Genomic DNA, 19122 nt, shown 5'->3' on the forward strand with positions numbered 1-19122 from the left:
CTTTTGTTTATGTTTTTTAGCATCTCCGTCAATTAAACTCTTGGTGGATGATCCTATAGTTGTAAATCCTGGAGAGGCCATAACATTAGTGTGTGTTACAACAGGAGGAGAGCCTGCACCTTCTCTCACCTGGGTTAGGTCCTTTGGGACCCTGCCTGAAAAGATTGTTTTGAATGGAGGGACTTTGACCATACCTGCCATCACCTCAGATGATGCTGGCACTTACAGCTGCATTGCCAATAACAACGTGGGAAACCCTGCAAAAAAGTCCACCAACATCATTGTGAGAGGTAAGTTTGCTAAGAGAACATTTCTAAGTCCTGTGTTAACCAGGCAAATCATGAACTTTTTTATATAATACGATTTCCTCAAGTATTGCATACTTATAGAAAAAATCATTTGAATAAGATAGTATCTAATTATTAATGGAGCCTCAAATTTCTAAATCTTAATTACAGTACCTTATATTTGCATTGAACAGTTTTTACAACATATGCATATTGTTAGTGATATCATCGGATATATTTTATAATATGCTCCTACTTAAAAAAAATGCAACTTAGAACATAAAGCATTGTAACATACATTGTATATTGGTTTAGAAACTGGGTAAATTCATCAATGTAATGTTTATGAAGCATTTATTGAACCCCTGTTAAAATCAGGGCTTCAGATTGTAAAATCAGATAAGGACCTGTAAAACATTGGATTGTACTGAAAGATTCCATTGACAGGGAGTGAAAATGAAATATATTGATGGTCACATGGTATTTGAAAAGCATAACCAATAAGTATAGAATTTTTGAACATGAATTTCTAATGACTTTTGGTTAAGGTTGTTAGGGTTGTTGATGACATTTGTGCTAGTAGAGTAGTACTAGAGTAAAGGTTTGACAGACCAAAACTTGAGGAAGACTGGGGATGTTCAAGGAAGAAAAAACAAAATGTATGTGAGGAATGAAGGTAGAGCATGAGTCCCTAAGTCAACAATAAAGAGGAGATGCTGTCCATCCATTTTGAAGGAGGAGAAGAGGGTGCAAGGAGGATGGGCAGAGACCCTCTGGTTTCTCATCTCACATCACTGACATGGACTTGAGCTGCAGGTACAGTGTGGACAATGATGCGTCTGAAGTTAAATAGACATCTGTATGCACTAGAGGACCCCTTGAACATGCAATTGGAAATTATTCATGATGGTGGATTGGGATGGAAACAAAAACATAATTGAGTGTATCAAGAGAAGCAATTGTGATTGTGTGAGTATAGATTGTTGTAGTCTTGATGAGCACAGTTATTAGTTATCAATCCAATTATTAGAAATATGCTGTTTGATAAAATAGATTTGATTTAAAACATTGCAACGTATTGTAATATGAATCAAAGTACTCTGAATAATGTACTGCGTGCTACAAAATTGTAGGCAATGCAATATCAGCTGCCAGTTGCATCATTATTTTATCTATTATAAAAAATAAAACATGCTGTCCCAATATTTTTTTATAAGATGGAATGTTATTGAGCCTTTTGAAATTTGTTTATACTTGAGTTTGCTTTAAACCACCCATTATCATATATAAAAAGTAAAATAAAATCAGATACATTGATCTGATTTTTCCTAACACTTCATAGTCAGAATTCAGCTTCTAAATGTTTTCATCTCAAAGACTTTAATGAACATGGTTTTCTACAGATTATTTTTCTTTAAGTCATTAAAAGCATTTGTAACTCAGGCTTATAGAGAAGCATTGTCTGGGAAATTTTCTTCCAAGTCAGATCACCACTGCTGTGCTTAAATCGTAGCAGCTGTAAGTGGGTAAGAATGTAAGATATCTTCTAATTTAAGAAATGTTAAATGGAAAAAATAAATATTTCAGACCAGTGAAATTTCATCTGCCTTTCAATTAACAAACCCCTACTGGACAAGTACTGTATGCTCAGGACTTTCCAAATGTAAGTCATGCTCAGGTTAACCATAAAGATCCCTTCCCTCAAAGGATTTTGCAATCTGCAAGGAAGATAGAAATGCAAAAAGAATTTTATATGGAAATAAATTCAAAGATAGAATTCATTAATGGAAGAATCTACCTGTTTTAAATGGATGGACTGGGAGTCATTTTAAGCATTGTCTCACTGAGTAACTAGATACTTCTCTTCTACTCCACATTAAAAGTAAAAAGGAATCCAAAACTGTATGGCCACCAGTGTCTATTTCTTTTTCGTTTGGTTTTCTAAGTACTTGCTTTTCCAAATAGCCATGAAATAATCTATCAAATCTTGGTGCTATGATCGAATATGCTTTTATTCCTGAACCCAGGCAGGACTTTTAATCCTAGTATGCTAAATTATTGGTAGGAAGAGAATGCAAATTTAATCCAGTTCTGATGTTTGGGAGGTGGGCCTAGAAGGAGGTCATAAGGTTACGGGGCCAAATTCTTGGCAGGTAGATCTCAACAGAGGTTGGGTATGGAAGTCTGAGGTGGGCCTATCTGTTTTCACTGCTTCCTGGCTCAGTATGCGATCCTCCCTCTGTATGCATACTTTTCATTTGCCATCTGTCACCCTATCAGAAGCCGATCTTGGAGTTGAACTTCTAAAAGTATGGGCTAAATAAATTTTGCTTTTTAAAAAGTTACTTACATTAGGTATTTCATTATAATTATGAAAAATTGATTAATACACTCAAAATGATTGTGAAATTAATTGAAGTATTAAAGTACCTATCCTTCTGTAGTATAGCTGCAATATAGAACTTTTTGTTTCATTATTTTATCAAGGAGAGGAACACACTAGGAAAAAATGATGGACTGAATCTAGTTTTGCAAAACAGGATCATTTGCAACCCTGACTTCATGCACAACTGACAAAATGTCAGACATTAAATGTTTCTATTGCTCAGGTATCCTTTCTGAAAAACGAACTCAAGAGCACAGCTAGAAGATGCTCAAAGATGATTTGTTCCTTTCTACCCCGCCTATCAGTTTTCATCTGTGTCCTTACAAAGGAAAGTTTCACACTTTGGCACAAATGCCCTAAAATAAATAAAACCCTAAAAATTCATTTCTCTGATCTATAATTTCTTTTTATGTCTTTAATTTCTCTGAAGTGTGAATCTGCATAATTGTATCATATCACCAGTGGGGATTCTCCACAGTGGCATCCATAACATCAAATTTATATACAATCTCACTAAATACGGAAATAGCCTTAGTAAAGGGGTCCTAGTTAAGCTGTGGGGAGAAAAAACTACTGCAGTTATATGAGGTTTCTGATTTATGTCCACAGAGGCCAAGAAATTCAGTTAAGGGAAATAGTTTTCTTTTTATTATATCAAAGAAATTGTTTCCAAGTCTCCTGAATTTGTAGACTTCTGCAGTGTCTTAGATTAACTGTATCATGGATACAGTCGAAATAGAACTCGAGGTTTATTTTCTCTCATTCTTTCCTGTAATTAAATCAGGATCTATAGATCAGGTTTCTGAGCAAGCACAAGGATTTTTTTTTTTGTTCCAACAGTTCCTCTTCCTATTTGATAATGTCCATGTGCAGTGTAAGAGTGTAAGGTGCAGACAGAAATGAAACTCTCAAAGTATACTCAGACTCTTCACGTGACTTCAAAAGCGTCGGTTGATTTGCCAGTCCTACGTTTGCTCTCCTGGACTCTGTGCTTTTGGGGCTGCAGTTAGATGGCATGTCATTCTTGTTTAAAGCTTTCTGCTGTTGTGATTCACTATAAATGCCTACCTTCCTCTTCTGTCATTAATTAAAATACTGTGTTGAGCACGCATGGCAAGATATTACTCTAACTTGGGATCCCGTGGCCTCTTTGAATGTCACACAGCACATACAGATCACAGACACACATTAGGTCAGTGTTTCCGATGCATAATCCAAAATCTTCACAATCTCTAAATCTGATTAAATGCAAAACTTCATTCCCTCCTCAGTTTAGGTCCACATTAGACAGGAAACCTGCAGAGGGAAAAGGAGAGGGAGGTGCTTGGTTCCTTTCCCTTCATCTGCCCATTCTCCACCCTGCTCTCTAGCTACCCCACCCCAAGCCTGACAGGTTCTGACCACCATGGCTTGGGGTGCTGTACAGACATCCTCTCTATAGAAAGCATTTTTCCTTATGTGATCCATTAGTGGACACTTAGGTTCCTCCACCTAGGAAATACGCACACTTACTTAGGTGGTGCAGCAAGCCTCGAGAAACAGAAGTCTCCCTTGAATCCCTGGATATGCCATGTTTCTGAGCATCTACTGTACACCTACCCCTCTGCCCTAAGGCGTCTGTGTGTGTGTGTGTGTGTGTCTCCTCAGAAGTCATACAGCCTAAGATGAGCCTGTGCTCCTTTCCTGTGAGACTCAGATCTGACTTTTGAAATGAGATGCTGACTGATAAACTCCATGAGCACACACAAGTTTCATGTGACTTCCTCTATCTTATTGCTACCCTCATTTAGGTCTCTTCAAATATGAGTTAGAAACCATTTCAGGGAAACCTTTCAGAATTCTAGCGGGTCCCATGGAAAGCTACTCAGTTGAGTTGACATTAAATATACAGGTCCTATTTTCTATATCTTGGATTTTGGAGTAGTTGCACCTAAGAGGTTTCTCAAAAAATATCCTTCAAATCAAATTTGGTCTCTGACTTCTCTTTGGACCTTCATTGTCTATAAAGTCTGACACTCGTGGAATACAGTTTCTTCCATTTCCTGTGAAAGTTCTGCAGGTCTGTTTTGCACTCTGGAATTCTTTGGGTTGGGGCTGACACTGTGGCACAACTGGTTAAGCTACTGCCAGCAGCACCTGCATCCTATATGGGCACCAGTTCAAGTCCCAGCTGCTCCACTTCTGATCCAGCTTCCTGCTGATTCACCTGGGGAAGCAGCAGAAGATGACCCAAGTGCTTGGGCCTCTGACCCCTCATGGGGAACCTGGAAGAAGCTCTTGGCTCCTGGCTTCGGCCTGGCTCAGCCCCAGCTGTTGTAGCCATTTGGAGAGTGCACCAGTGGATGAGAGATCTTTCTCTCTCCCCTTCTCTCTATTTAACTGTGCCTTTTAAATAAATAAAATAAATTTAAATATAAGAGAATTCTTTGCGTTACATTCTTGGACAAAACAGGGCCAGGAAAATCTATTTTACCATCTATTTTTCACAAAAATATATAGAAAGGGAGAAATTTCAAAATTTCTGTCTGATATTTACTTATGTATTAAATTTTTTTAAAGATTACTTATTTGAAAGAGTTACAGAGTTACAGAGAGGCAGAGGCAGAGAGAGAAAGAGGTCTTCCATCCACTGGTTCACTCCCCAATGGCTGCAATGGTTGGAGCTGGGCTGATCTGAAGCCAAGAGCTGGGAGCTTCTTCCAGGTCTCTCGCGGGTTGGTCCTGGCCAAAGCCAAGAGCTTGGAATTCCATCTGAATCTTCCCTGAGGGCGACAGGGGCCCAAGCACTTGGGCCATCTTCCACTGCTTTCCCAGGCCATTAGGAGAGTTGGATAGGAAGAGGACCAGCCAGGATTTGAACCAGCGCTCATATGAGATGCCAGCACAGCAGGCAGCAGCTTCACCCCATGCCACAGCACCAGCTCCCCTGGTATTTTTTTAGTTGTGGTACTTCAGCAAGTCTTCCTTGTTCTATCTCAAAACATCCCTGAATCTAATCATATTCTTTCAGGTCAGTGTTACCATCCTTGCCCAGACCATCAATGCCTTTCTCTGGGTTGATTAGCATAGCCTTTTTGTTGACAGTCTTCCCACGTCAGCCTCTCTTTCCAATGTTCAGACACTGTACCTTATACAGGTAAGGCCGTCCAGGCAGCACTGTAAATAGACCTATGCCTGTCATTACTCCAAGAAAAAGAACTTCAGATCTTATTCATGAGAGAGGATAGGGTGTTTCCGAGTTGATCACACTGCTGATGGTGTTTTGTGTGGATCTGGTGTGCATGGGGGCACATGTCTGCATTTTGTAGTCATTCAGGTATCTAAGCTGGTCATTTCTTTGCCATCTTCAACCTGTGGTTACTGAGTTGGTTTTCAGCGTTGCCTCCATCCCTGTCGGCTGGCAGCAGGAAGGAGCTTGAATCAACAGACAGGCGACACTTTTATGGGGAGATGCCCCATTAGTTCCAGTTATATGCTGTTGCTAGAACTTGGGAAAAGGACTTTACTGACTGACTGAAAGACAGGGAAATACATTTTTTCTAAGCACTTGGGGATAAAAAGACATGCACTTTTTTCAACACCTAACCATCTTTACTACATTCATGCTAAAGCCAACATAATTAAAGTCATCTCATTTTCCTGAGCAAATTCTCCCCATAGATTCTATGTTATGCAGAATGGCATTAAAAGTCCACATCAGCAGAGCTGGTGCTGTGGTGTATTAGGTTAAGCCACCGTCTGCCGTGCCATGCTGGCATCCATATCATATCACATGGCATTTTGAGTTCCAGCTACTGTACTTCTGATCCAGCTCCGGGTTAACAGGTCTGGAAAGCAGCAGCAGAAGACCCAAATGCTTGGTCCCCTGTCATCCACCGGGCAGATGCAGATGGAATTCCAAGCTCTTGGCTTTGGCCAGGACCAACCCCAGCTGTTGGGGACCATTGCAGAGTGAACCAGGGGAGGGAAGACCCTTTTATCTCTATCTGTCTTTCTCTCTCTGGAACTTTGCCTTTCAAATAATGTTTTTTAAATCTTTAGAAAGAAATTTCTCATCATCATCCCATAAGCCTCTTGTCCTTACCCTGCGTTAGCCACATGATCCTTGTTCTTCACAACTCAGAACTCGGGCATTGCTGTTATTTCTGCCTAGAATGTAAGTTCTCAAATAACACCCTCTCCACCTCTAATTCCCACGATTTATTGGTTCTTCTTATCACAAAACCACTTGGAATTCTTTTATACATATTTCCTTGTTTATTGTCTGTCTCTTTGTTGAGATTTTCAGAATAATGAATTTAATATGAATTTATTCAATTAGGTGTCCTTGGATCCTAGGTTATTACCCCATGAACACTAGATGCTTGATAAGTATATACAGAGTCATTATCTCTTGTAAATTCACTAACTTACCCTGGACATCCCCCTTTGCTATCTAAAGTATATATTAAATTCTGGTTAACAAATTAGGATTTTTATTTGAATTTTAAGTCTTGTTAAATCCCTTGTGTGATATGAGTAGCTCACTTAAAAGGCTACATTTTTTGATTATTCCCTATTGTTTAACATGCACCATCCAACAGTAACTAATAGGAATAACAGTCTTTTGTTTTGCTCACACATATGAGATTTAAAAGACTCAATTGGAAAAGCCAGGGTCTTTCATACATTATAGTCAGAAGTGACAGGAATTGAAATCATCTTCAAGTCTTTCTCAGATGAAAAGAAAATCTGCTAAGTGGATTGAAAAACGCAAAACAGCAGGGCTCCTCAGGCCGGTCTAGCTCCTGTGCTCCCTCTCTGACTCTGTACCTGACCCTACTGCACCATTTCACTCCATTTGTTGATAGCAGCTCTCTGCATGGCAGCTTCATCTGTGGAAGGCTCCCAGGTGGAATATCTTAAGAACTGCATGGGCTCTGAGAACCTCGCCTCCAAAGTCCTTCAACATCATTATTGCACTTGAACTTCCGGGCAGTAGCAAGTCTGGCCTGCTTCCAGGAAGGGTGAAAAAGCCCTACTCATTGGTGGGAGAAATGTCAAACAATTTTCAGATGGTTTTCATGCCACCATGGTGTGTTCTGTACTCCATAACTGTACTCTTCACATCATGCTCCCACATTGCCTGACTGCTAATCTAGGCCTTCATTTTTCCCCTTCTCTGTTTTATCAGCCCCTCTCTTGAACCCATGACACCTGCAAGATGACACTATAAACGTGTTTTTTAATTTTAGAAATATTTCAGCATATTTTTGATGACTGTGATCCCAGGTTCCTAGTATGGAGAAATAAAAAAAAAGTCAATATTGAAATAGAGTTAACCTTTCTAGAAAGAAGTCAATATGTATTCAGTAGGGCATGATTTTACACTTCCCAACTGCACAGAAATATACTGTAATCTCCAAGAACATTATAACCCTCTCTTCTGAGAGGTGATGAATTACCTAACTCTAGTTTATCCACATGAAAGAACTGCATCTTTTAAATCTGAATTTTAATATTAAACATATTTGTTCTGAATTCCTTTTACTGAAATATATCAAATATTAGCACTGCTAACATTTCAAAATGATCTCCTTTATGCTTATTTTAAAGAATCTCATAATTCTAAAATTGTATGCAGAACATTGTAGACTTTTGAATGTACCTATTCTATTTAAATAACAGTAACAGCTAACATTGATCGAGCAGTTACTGTATACCATGCTAGGAAGCATATGATACAAAATAATTGTCTAATCATATCAACACATCATGTAGAAATAATATTTCCACTTTAAATAAATGTAAAACTGAAGAGAAAGAAGTTAAGTAACTTCCCCAAAATAAGCTTTGTATAAGAAACAGAGCAGTTGACTAAAAAAATAAATAAATAAATAAATAAAACACATTGTATGGTTCTTGGTCTACTAGCTAGAAACCCCTAGGTGGTTTTCAAAAATTAGCCAGTTTTTAAAAGTATTTTAATTTCCTCCTAAATATTTAAACTGACCAAAGCCCTTTCTTTCTCTGTCCTCTTATTGCCAAAGACTGACTTGGGATTCCTTCTCTGTCATGATTAAATTCCCTTCATAGTTATGAAAAAAGGTACCCATCAATACCGAGTGGACACATATTTTTCCTAATTACACTGCTACCTTCCCAAATGTACAGCCACTGTTCATTGGAGGGAGTTCTGGTTTTTTTGTTAATCATCATTTTTATTCACATAGAAGTGAACAAACTTTTCTTTAAATTCTAACCAACATGGTACTTATGATTTTCTAAATAATATTGTAATTTGAAGAACGTGGCATGACTCTTTCACAGGCTGCCTTACAAATTATTGTACAAATGTTTTCAAGATTGTCTACTGGTTAGAGGGATCAATGGAATCATTAAAGACAAAATATCTGCACGATTAAAGCATTTAACATAAGCAAAACGTACAGCAAGTAGCATATGGTTATAAATCTATGATCAGTGTATGTTGAAAGGTATAAATCTTCATGCTGCTGATCCGAAACTTAAGGTAATTGGCAGTTTTTCAGAAAGAATTAATCAAATTTTGTCTACAGTGCACTTCTGAATGGAAATTATTTGTGAATTACCTATTATAGGGTCAGTGCTGCTCTTCTCAGGCACATAGAGTCATCACATTTAATATACAGTCATCAGAAGTTCTATAATCTTTTACTTATTAAAACTATAGTGATAACAGCTGAAATTCACATTCCACCAAAGCAGAACTGTCTGGCGTGTGCAGGTGTCCCAATTACTCATGCAGATTAGCAACTCTATTTTTCTTTTCCCAACTTAATATTCGTGCTAATTACTCCTCCCCAAAACACCACAGAGAATTTTAATATATTGTTTTGTAGCTCTGAAAAGCTTTCATTATTATTCTTCAAAAAATTAATCAGGACCACACAAAACTACAAAAATTATCAAATTCGGTAGTTCTCCTCTGAATAGAGATAGTTCAGCTTTCTTTTGTAAATAAACCTATCTTTGTTCATTGAAATAACATGAAGAATTATGGTAAAATACAATTTCTAGTAAAAGAAGTTTGGCCTGGTTGTGGGATAATGATAAACAGTTTAGTTATACATGTTTAATTTACCAAAAAATTTCCCTGCTTACCATTTACTGTAGCCAAAAGAGGATGGACCCATTGATAGCAGTGTTCCAAAAGTTAAGGCAAGAAAACAAGAATCTTATTCAAGTTTTTTTTTTTTTCCAATTCTTTGATTGGTTTCAATCCAGACACTCAGTAGTTTTTATTTTTTAATACCCTCCAGCTGTACAAGGGTCCCCAAACAATGGATGCTAACTCCCAAGTCAACATTTTCACCCCATTACTGTAGCAGAGACTGATTTCCCAGACCCACTGACTCACCACACTTTGTGTGGGAAAAGGGGTCTGTAGGTAAGAAGTGACTTGGTAGAATATCTGTGATATGGTTGTAAATGCCTTTCACATGAATTTATAAATAGGTCTCTGACTACTTTTCTCTATAAAACATTTCAATAGATAAACTTTGAGACATATTCACTTTAACAATCTAGTAAAGTCTCTGGACTTCATCACTCTTTACCTTTATTTACAAACTATTGTTATTGACAAATGAATAAGAACACAGAGCTCTATAGATCTACAGATGTTTACGTATAATTACTAAAGAACACTCAAAACAGAATTCAATTCTTGAAGATTATGTATTAGTTACTTACCTCAATGTATTAATCCAGGAAGATACCTGTAAGTGATTCTTTTAATTAGTAGGTTTTTAGAAATTTTCCACTCCATGCCAGACCTATGTCAGTTGCTATCAGTGAGAGAAAAGGAATGCACACGTCCTGAACCCATGGTGTTCACATAGTTATGGAGAGAAACACCATACAGCATAAGGAAGAAGAAACTAACTTCACAGGAACGCATAGGCAATGTGTTGTTAGAAGCTGAGATGAAGGAACAATTAATTTTGATTAGGGAGATGGGGGAAAATTCCACAAAGGAGGGTGTCATTCGTGCTGGGCTTTGAAAAATGAGACTTTCCATCTTCAGAAATGATGTATGTGTATCTCCTTCATATGCTGCTCAGAATGGTACTATTAACTGTCCTTTTAAACCCAGTGCATTTCTTATTTATGAAGTATAAAAACTGTTGATCATCCTTTAAAGGAAAATATAATTCCCATCTAAAAATATAATTTTTTCCAAACCAAATTATTTATACATTTCATTCTGTGATTTTAAAATATGCTTGAGCTAAATTTTCTGAGGATTGAGTTGCATGAGATTTATAGACAGTTTTAACTGAATTAACCAACTGCCAAATTTTCTGTTTCGTGTGTTTCTCTGTTTACCTTTGAATTTCATCCAATAATCTTCCAACAACAGTGCTCATTCCAAATGCTCTGGGAATTTAATAGAGCCATTCAAATCTAATTTTCAAACTATTTGACTTCTTGCTTCCATAACAATTTCTTAATTTTAGCACTCAAAAAATCTTTTATTCCTTTTTTACACTGTTGACTCAACAAATATCTAAGAATTGTCTGAACAAAGAAATCATCTGTATGTTTATGTACATTAGATCAGCATAAAGTGAATATGTCAAGTTGTTAAAAATAATTAATTCCAAAAATATATAGTTTTTTAAAAAATCATTAGCCCAAGTTACCCAATTCCATCTTAGCCAAAATCTACCTGTTAAGATCAACGAAGAATTAGTTACTGATTAGAGAAGAACTTACCTTTTCAAAGTCCATACTCACAAAACTGAATACTAAAGAAATGGACATTTTACTGCATGTAAATTGTATTTCAATATAAGAAAAGTTAACAGTAAGTTGGGGTGCATATCTTCTTTTTGGCTATCTTTAAAGTTATGGAGAATCATTGTTATTTTCTCGTTAATTGTTTTAAAGGAAAAATAATCTGGGCTTACACATTGCTTTCTACAAATGTTTTCAAATATAAATCAAACTTCTTTAATAAATATAGGACTATTAAAATACCTATTTCTTTTTCCATCTTTTTTCCTCTAAGAATCTGAATGTTATTTAAGCTGTCAAATGTATTGATATAAAGTGGTTAAAATTTTATTAATTACCTTCATTTTGGGGGGAGGCAGTGTTTGCTGGTAAATCAATTCTCTGAAAGAAAAAAAAAAACCACTTTGTAACATTTCCCAGTTTCTGTGGTGTACATAATCAGAACATAATGCATTTCCAAGTTTTGTGGTTGGAAATAGATACAACAGAAGAAACTAGATACCTTTTCTACTCCCATGAGCAGGTTTGAGAGGTTCTAAATTGTCATTTGTAATGAAACTGTGATATTTTTCATTCAAGTTTCATTGATTCTTTTTTCTAGAGGTCCTTCAGTTTCATTAGTTATTTCAAAGAACCTAGTTTTGAACTCAATTTTCTTGCTTTTTCTCAGTTGTACATGTGAAGTCTTTTTTAGTAATTTCTGACCCTGATTGTTTTCTACCATTTGTATTGTTGGATTTATTTTTTTTTAAGATTCTTTTATTTATTTGAAAATCAGAGTTACAGAGAGAGAGGGAGCAAAAATGAAAGAGCAAGATCTTCCATCCATTGGTTTACTCCCCACGTGGCTTCAATGATCAGGGCAGAAGCAGGCCAAAGCCATGACCCAGAAGATTCCGCCTGGTCTCCCATGTGGTGCAGGGAGCTGGACCAAAAGTGGAACAGCTGGGACATTAACCAGTGCCTGTATGGAATGCCAGTGTCACCAGCGGTGGCTTTACCCACTGTGCACCAGTCTTGTATTGTTGGATTTAAAAATTCATTTATTTTTCTGATTTTATAAGTCATTGATTTCTTATTATAATCTTATCTCTTTCCTGATGATGGCTTTTAAGATTACAGATGGTAGAGTTCTTTGGATCCCCTAAATAAAGAATCATATCATCTGCAAAGAGGGATAGTTTGACTTCTTCCTTTCCAATTTGTATCCCTTTAATTTCTTTTTCTTGCCTAATGGCTCTGGCTAAAAATTCCAGTACTATATTGAATAGCAATGGAGCATCCCTGTCTGGTACCAGATCTCAGTGGAAATGCTTCCAACTTTTCCCCATTCAATAGGATGCTGGCCGTGGGTTTTTCATAAATTGCTTTGATTGTATTGAGGAATGTTCTTTCCATACCCAGTCTTCTTAGAATTTTTATGATGAAAGGGTGTTGTATTTTATCAGATGCTTTCTCTGCATCTATTGAGATAATCATATGGTTTTTCTTCTGCAGTTTGTTCATGTGGTGTATCACATTGATTGATTTGCGAACTTGAACCATCCCTGCATACCTGGGATGAATCTCATTTGGTCTTGGTGGATGATCTTTCTGATGTGTTGTTGCGTTCTGTTGGCCAGAATTTTATTGAGGATTTTTGCAGGTGGGAGGGAGATTATTGGGGGGCGGGGGAAGCTGCTATAATCCAAAAGTTATACTTTGGAAATTTATATTTATTAAATAAAAGTTAAAAAAAATTACGGGTGGTTCTTTATACAGATTTGTAACCGTATCCAAAATGATTGTTTAAAGATTCATTTTATTTACTTGGAAGGCAGAGTGAGAGAGAGAGCCAGGGACAAAAACACAGAGAAAGAGGTCTTCCATCTGCTGGTTCCCTACCCATTTGGCCACAACAGCCAAGGCTAATCCAGGGTAAATCAGGAAGCTAAGAGTCAAGAACATCACCCAAGTGATGGGTGGCAGGGGCCCAAGTATTTCAGTGCTTTTCCATGTGCATAAGAAGGGAGCTAGATCAGAAGCAAAGTAGCCAGGACTGGAACTAGTGCTCTGATATGGGATGCTGGCATTCCAGGCAGAAGCTTAACCTGCTGAGCCACAATGCTGGACCCCCAAAAGGTTTTTTTTTTTTTTAAAGATTTATTTATTTATGTGAAAGGCAGAGTTACAGAGAGGCAGAGGCAGTGAGAGAGAGAGAGAGAGAAAGAGAGGTTTTCCATTCGCTGGTTTGCCCCCCAAATGGCTGCAACGGCCGTAGCAGCACTGATCCAAAGCCTGAAGCCAGGAGTTTCTTCTGGATCCCCCATGCAGGTGCAGGGGAACTTGGGCCATCTTCTGCTGTTTCCCCAGACCATAGCAGAGAGCTGGATCAGAAGTGGAGCAGCCAGGACTCAAACCAGCACCCATATGGGATGCTAACACTGCAGCAGCAGTTTTACCCACTATGCCACAGCACCAACTCCCCCAAAAGGTTTTGATATGTAATATTTTCATTATCATTCAATTTGAAGTGCTTACTAATTTGCACTGTGATTTTTTTTTCTTTGGCCCATGGGTCATTTAGAATTATATTGCTCAAGTTCTAAACACATGGGGTTTCCTAATTATATTTTCATTATTAATTCTAGCTTAATTTCATTATGATCAGAGTTCTCATCCTGAATGTGTTACTCTAATTCTTATTCTGATGCTGTATTCTAATTATCTCCCAGCCCAAAGACCCACCACCTAAGACCATCACATGGGGGAAGGGATAGAGCTTCATGAGAAGAGGTTTGAGAGACAAGCATGTATCCCCTAATAATATTACTGAGTTACTTTTATTGTACTTTATGACTCAGTAAATCAGTTTTATTTTACTCTTCTTTTTTGGTTCTTGAAGACTTTTCATCATATGTGTTACATGCATTTGGTACTATAAATTTCCCTCTCAGCACTTTTTAAAAATATATTTATTTACTTGAAAGTCAGTTAGAGAGAGGGAGAGAGGGAACTAAAAGAAGGAAGATGGAAAGAGAGAGCGAGCTTCCATCCGGTTTACTCCTGAAATGGCTACAAGGGCCAGGGCTGGAGCAGCCTGAAGCCAAGAAGCTGGAATTCCATCGGGGTCTCCCACATGGGTGGCAGGGGCCCAAGGACTTGGGCCATCTTCCACTGCTTTCCCAGGCACATTAGCAGGGAGCTTGATCAGAAGTGGAGCAGCTGGGACTGCAGCTGATGCCAGCATTACAAACTGCTTCTTAATCCACTGTGCCACAATGCTGGCCTCTCAGCATGTCTTCAGCTATGTCTCAGGAATTTTGATGTATTCTATCTCATTTTAATTCTGTTTAATGTGTGTGGTTTTTGGTTTTTTGTTTGTTTTATTTCCTTGATGGGATATCTCATGTCTAAGAGTTTGAATATTTTTGTTACCTTTTTTTTTTTTATTGATGTCTAGCTTAATTTTACTCCCACTGGAGAATTCCCTATGTATGATTTCTTTTGGATCTATTGAGATTTGTTTTATAAGCAGGATACAGGATGTCTTCATATGCTCCATGGATACTTGAGAAGAATATGCGTTCTGCTGCAGTTGGGTACAATGTTCTATACATGGAGATTTATTCCTGTTGGCCGATGCAGTTCCTCAGTATCCATATTGATTTGCTATCTAGTCATTGTATTGTGGACGAGTAGGGTCAAAGTCTTTGACTATATTTGTTGACCTGTTTTTCCTCCCCTATCTGTTCTTGGTTATATATTTTTCTATTTTTTTATGTGCATTCGTACATTTAGAATTGCCATCTTTTTAGAGATTGAATGTGGCAGCTTTCTTTGCTTTAAAGTCTGCTGCATCTCATTGATAGAGTCCCTCCTGCTTACCATTGATTGATGTCTTCAAGTTATATTCTTGCCCTTTTACTTTTATTCTACCTGGAGCCTCATAATTGAAATAAACTTTTTTTTGTTTTTGTTAAATTTATTTATTTATTTGAATGTCAGAGTTAGAGAGGAGACAGAAAAAGTGAGATCTTCCAACTGCTGGTTTAATCTCCAGATGACCACAATGGCCAGGGTTGTGCCAGGAGCTTCATTTCAGTCTTCCACGTGGGTAGCAGGGGCCCAAACACTTGAACCATCTATCACTGCTTTTCCCAGGCTATTAGCAGGGAGCTGGAATGCAACTGGAGCAGCCAGGATTCAATCAATGCTCATTTGGAATGCTGGGCCCAGCACTAGCCCAGATATGAGTTTCACATAGATAATATATAGTTGACTTATTTTTAATGCACTGTGCCATTCATGTTTAATTGGTGTATTTAGACCACTTACATTGAATATGCATGTTGAAATATTAGAGCTGTTTTTTTTTTTTAATTTGTCCTTTTATGCCTGCTTTCTTTGCCCTAACTTATTGTGGGTTGCTGGTACATAAAGAACTTTTGCGGCCGGCGCCATGGCTTAACAGGCTAATCCTCTGCCTTGCGGCGCCGGCACACCGGGTTCTAGTCCCGGTTGGGGCACCGGATTCTATCCCGGTTGCCCCTCTTCCAGGCCAGCTCTCTGCTATGGCCCCGGAAGACAGTGGAGGATGGCCCGAGTCCTTGGGCCCTGCACCCGCATGGGAGACCAGGAGAAGCACCTGGCTCCTGGCTTCGGATCAGCAAGATGCACTGGCCGCAGCGGCCATTGGGGGGTGAACCAATGGCAAAAAGGAAGACCTTTCTCTCTGTCTCTCTCTCTCACTGTCCACTCTGCCTGTCAAAAAAAAAAAAAAAAACAACTTTTGCTTCCTGGAATATGGAGTAGATATCTTTTCCCTATTCCTCCCATTAAATATAATTAAATGTTTCAGGTTTATAGTTAGATTTATATGTAATGTTTGTTAATTTATCCTCCATTTAGAAAGTTTTTTCCCTGGTGCTATTCTAAGAATTTCTTGTTATATTTAGAGATCTAAATAATTTACTGATATGTACTTAGATGTGGCTTTTTGTGTGTTTACCATGTTTGGATTTTTCTGAGCTTCTTGAATCTATGGATTATAGTCACATACGTTTTGAAAAGTCTTTGGCCTATTTTCTGCAATTCTTTTTCATTCGTATTTTCTTCTCCTTCACTGATTCCATTTTCACTTATGTTAGACCTATCACTGCATTTCATATTTTATGCTAGGCAGATTTATTGTCCCTATTCAAACAGGGATAAGTGGATTCAAATATGGCTTGGTAAAGCTCTGTTTGTGTCCAATTTGCTCTTATGACGCAGCTCTTCAGAGCTCCCAACTGAGTGATCTGGGCTATTCAGCAAGGATTACTCTTTGTTTATAAGTCTTCATTTGTTTTTAATTGAGACATAACATTTTACAAATTTATGGGGGACAGTGATCTTTTGATAATGTATATACACTGTGTAATAATCAACTGTTTTGAAATGCAAATACATTGTTGTTAACTGCAGTCACCTGTTGTGCAGAACACCAGAATTAATCTTATCTGCCCATAACTTTATACCTGTTGTCCAGTCTCAATCCACCCCAGCTCCCAGCCAAAGTCTCCCCAGCCTCTAGTAACCACGGTTCTCCTCTCTAATTCTATGAGGTCAACATTTCTACATTCTACATGATTGAAATCATGTGGTATTGGTCTTTCCGTGTCTAACTTCTTTTGCTGAATGTAATAGCCTCCTCACTGGAGATTTTTGCTTGGATCTTCAGCCTCCTGCTGTATAGCTTGAAACTGGCAATTGACTTGAAAGAAAAGTAGTTATAGTATGTCAGGTTTTTTTTTTTTTTTCCATTACTTGAGATGTTGACCCCTCATGTTCAGGCTTTCTGAATGAAATCCGATACTTTCAAAAAGGAAATTGAAAAAAGGTTTTTGGCTGTTCTAATTTTCTCCATCGGGTTGTTGGTCAGCTGTAAGAAACCCCAGTAAAGCAAAAAAGAAAGAAACCTCAGTCCATATATTTGCAACACTTGTGTATTTGTAGCACTGTACACTCATTTTGTATTTGAGTCTTTGAAGAACAATGATGATGGAACACAGAAACAAATTGTATAAGTAAGTGAAATAGAAAAGAATTGAATGTGTTAGGTTGTTTCAGCTTTCCATCCTAAATTTGATATGAAGCTTCTTATAATAAAGGGAAATTTTATTACTTCTTCATTTTTGAAAAACCAAAAAAAATGTGATGGAATATGAAAGGATCTGTCTCTGGTACAGAGACAGATTTGCATGGTAAAGGTGCCCACAGTATCATAATTTCACAATGTGGTAATCAACAGCACAGAAATAATAATTAACAAATAGTTCAATCAGCAAATAATGAAAAATTCAAATTGAGCAATAACTTCACAGTTCTTTCTTCCCTAATTGGATATGTCTTAATTGCAGGCACCATGAACTGAAAATAATATGTTAATGAATATGTATTTTTCCACCAACAATTTATGGACCATTCATGGTTACCAGTTAATACATGATACTAATTACATGTAATTGAAACATTTCATTTAAGAAACACATATTTTCAAAAAACATAAGCTTACAATGACTTGTACTTGCTAAATAAACTCCAAGGGGATTGATTTTGTTTTTGTTATTCTGGAAGCATTTTGTGACCAAATTTTCCAGCTGTTCTCTCTGACCTTTGAGGAAAAACCCAAAAGGCACAATTAATCAGTAAGTGTAGAATTTGAATTATGTGGGAAATATACTACTTTAGAAGATATTTTCTGAAATAATATTTAAAATACTATGTGGGTACAAAATATTCCTTACGAGTTTGGAATGTACAGACATCTTTACATGAAATTTTATATTATGTTTCATCTGTAGACTAGTGGCAATATGGTATCAAATGAACTAGAAATGAGTCTTTGGAAAATGTATCCATTTGAGAGTTATACAACAATGTTGAAAACTTCAAAAAATTGTTTTTCACAAAATGAGAGTCAGAAACTGATTTTCAGAGGTTTAAGAGAAAGGAAAAAGAAGATTTCAACAATGAAGGTATGGTTAACACTCTAAGATTCTAGAAAGACTTAAGGCAGAAGAATGGCTGAAATTTGACAACGATGTCAGTGTAACAGAGAGAGGTAGATCAGAAGCCAAATCTCAGCATATTAGGGAGTGACTGGCCTTTGAGAAATACAGACAATGAAGATGCCTATTTGAAGATGACTGTGAATAGAGAAAAAGTGGGAATGTGGAAGCTTGTTTTTAAGATTACAGAGACTTAAGCATTTGCAGCAGCTTGAGTCAGTGGCAGGGTAGAGATTGAAAATCAAAGGGAAGAAATGGGTACAGAGGGATCTCAGGAACAGGATAGATGCATGCCTTGTGCAAGAGCAGTAGAACCTAGAAGGGGTTATTCTGCGACTGAATGGAAAGGGTAGGAGGGGGCGGAGCTGTATAAGAAGCTAAAAATAAGCTGTAATAAACTGCAAATGAGCTTTGGCTTGCTGTAGATTGCAGAGAACATTGCTGAGCAAAAGAGAGTGGAATATTTTTATAGCCTTGTGATTAATTTTCATTAATAATATAAACAAGATAACTCAAAACTAACCTTTCATAATTATTATGTCAAGCCAGTGCTTGCTGATTTTGCCTATGTTTACTTGAATAATTGAGTTTAACTGAGATAGTGATTATTTTATTTATATTAGTTTAATTAAAGCATGTTTTCATGACTGCCTATTTA

General features: G+C 37.3%; 1 protein-coding gene across 1 annotated transcript in view; it reads left to right on the plus strand.

Moving 5' to 3' along the window:
• Nucleotides 1–19122, plus strand: part of MDGA2 (MAM domain containing glycosylphosphatidylinositol anchor 2) — a 916038-nt gene that overhangs the window by 641798 nt on the left and 255118 nt on the right. The window contains 1 exon segment of the mRNA XM_062206573.1: nucleotides 21–290. Coding sequence (XP_062062557.1) covers nucleotides 21–290 — 270 coding nt within the window.

Source organism: Lepus europaeus, chromosome 11, assembly GCF_033115175.1.
Source record: "Lepus europaeus isolate LE1 chromosome 11, mLepTim1.pri, whole genome shotgun sequence".
Classification (NCBI taxonomy): domain Eukaryota; kingdom Metazoa; phylum Chordata; class Mammalia; order Lagomorpha; family Leporidae; genus Lepus; species Lepus europaeus.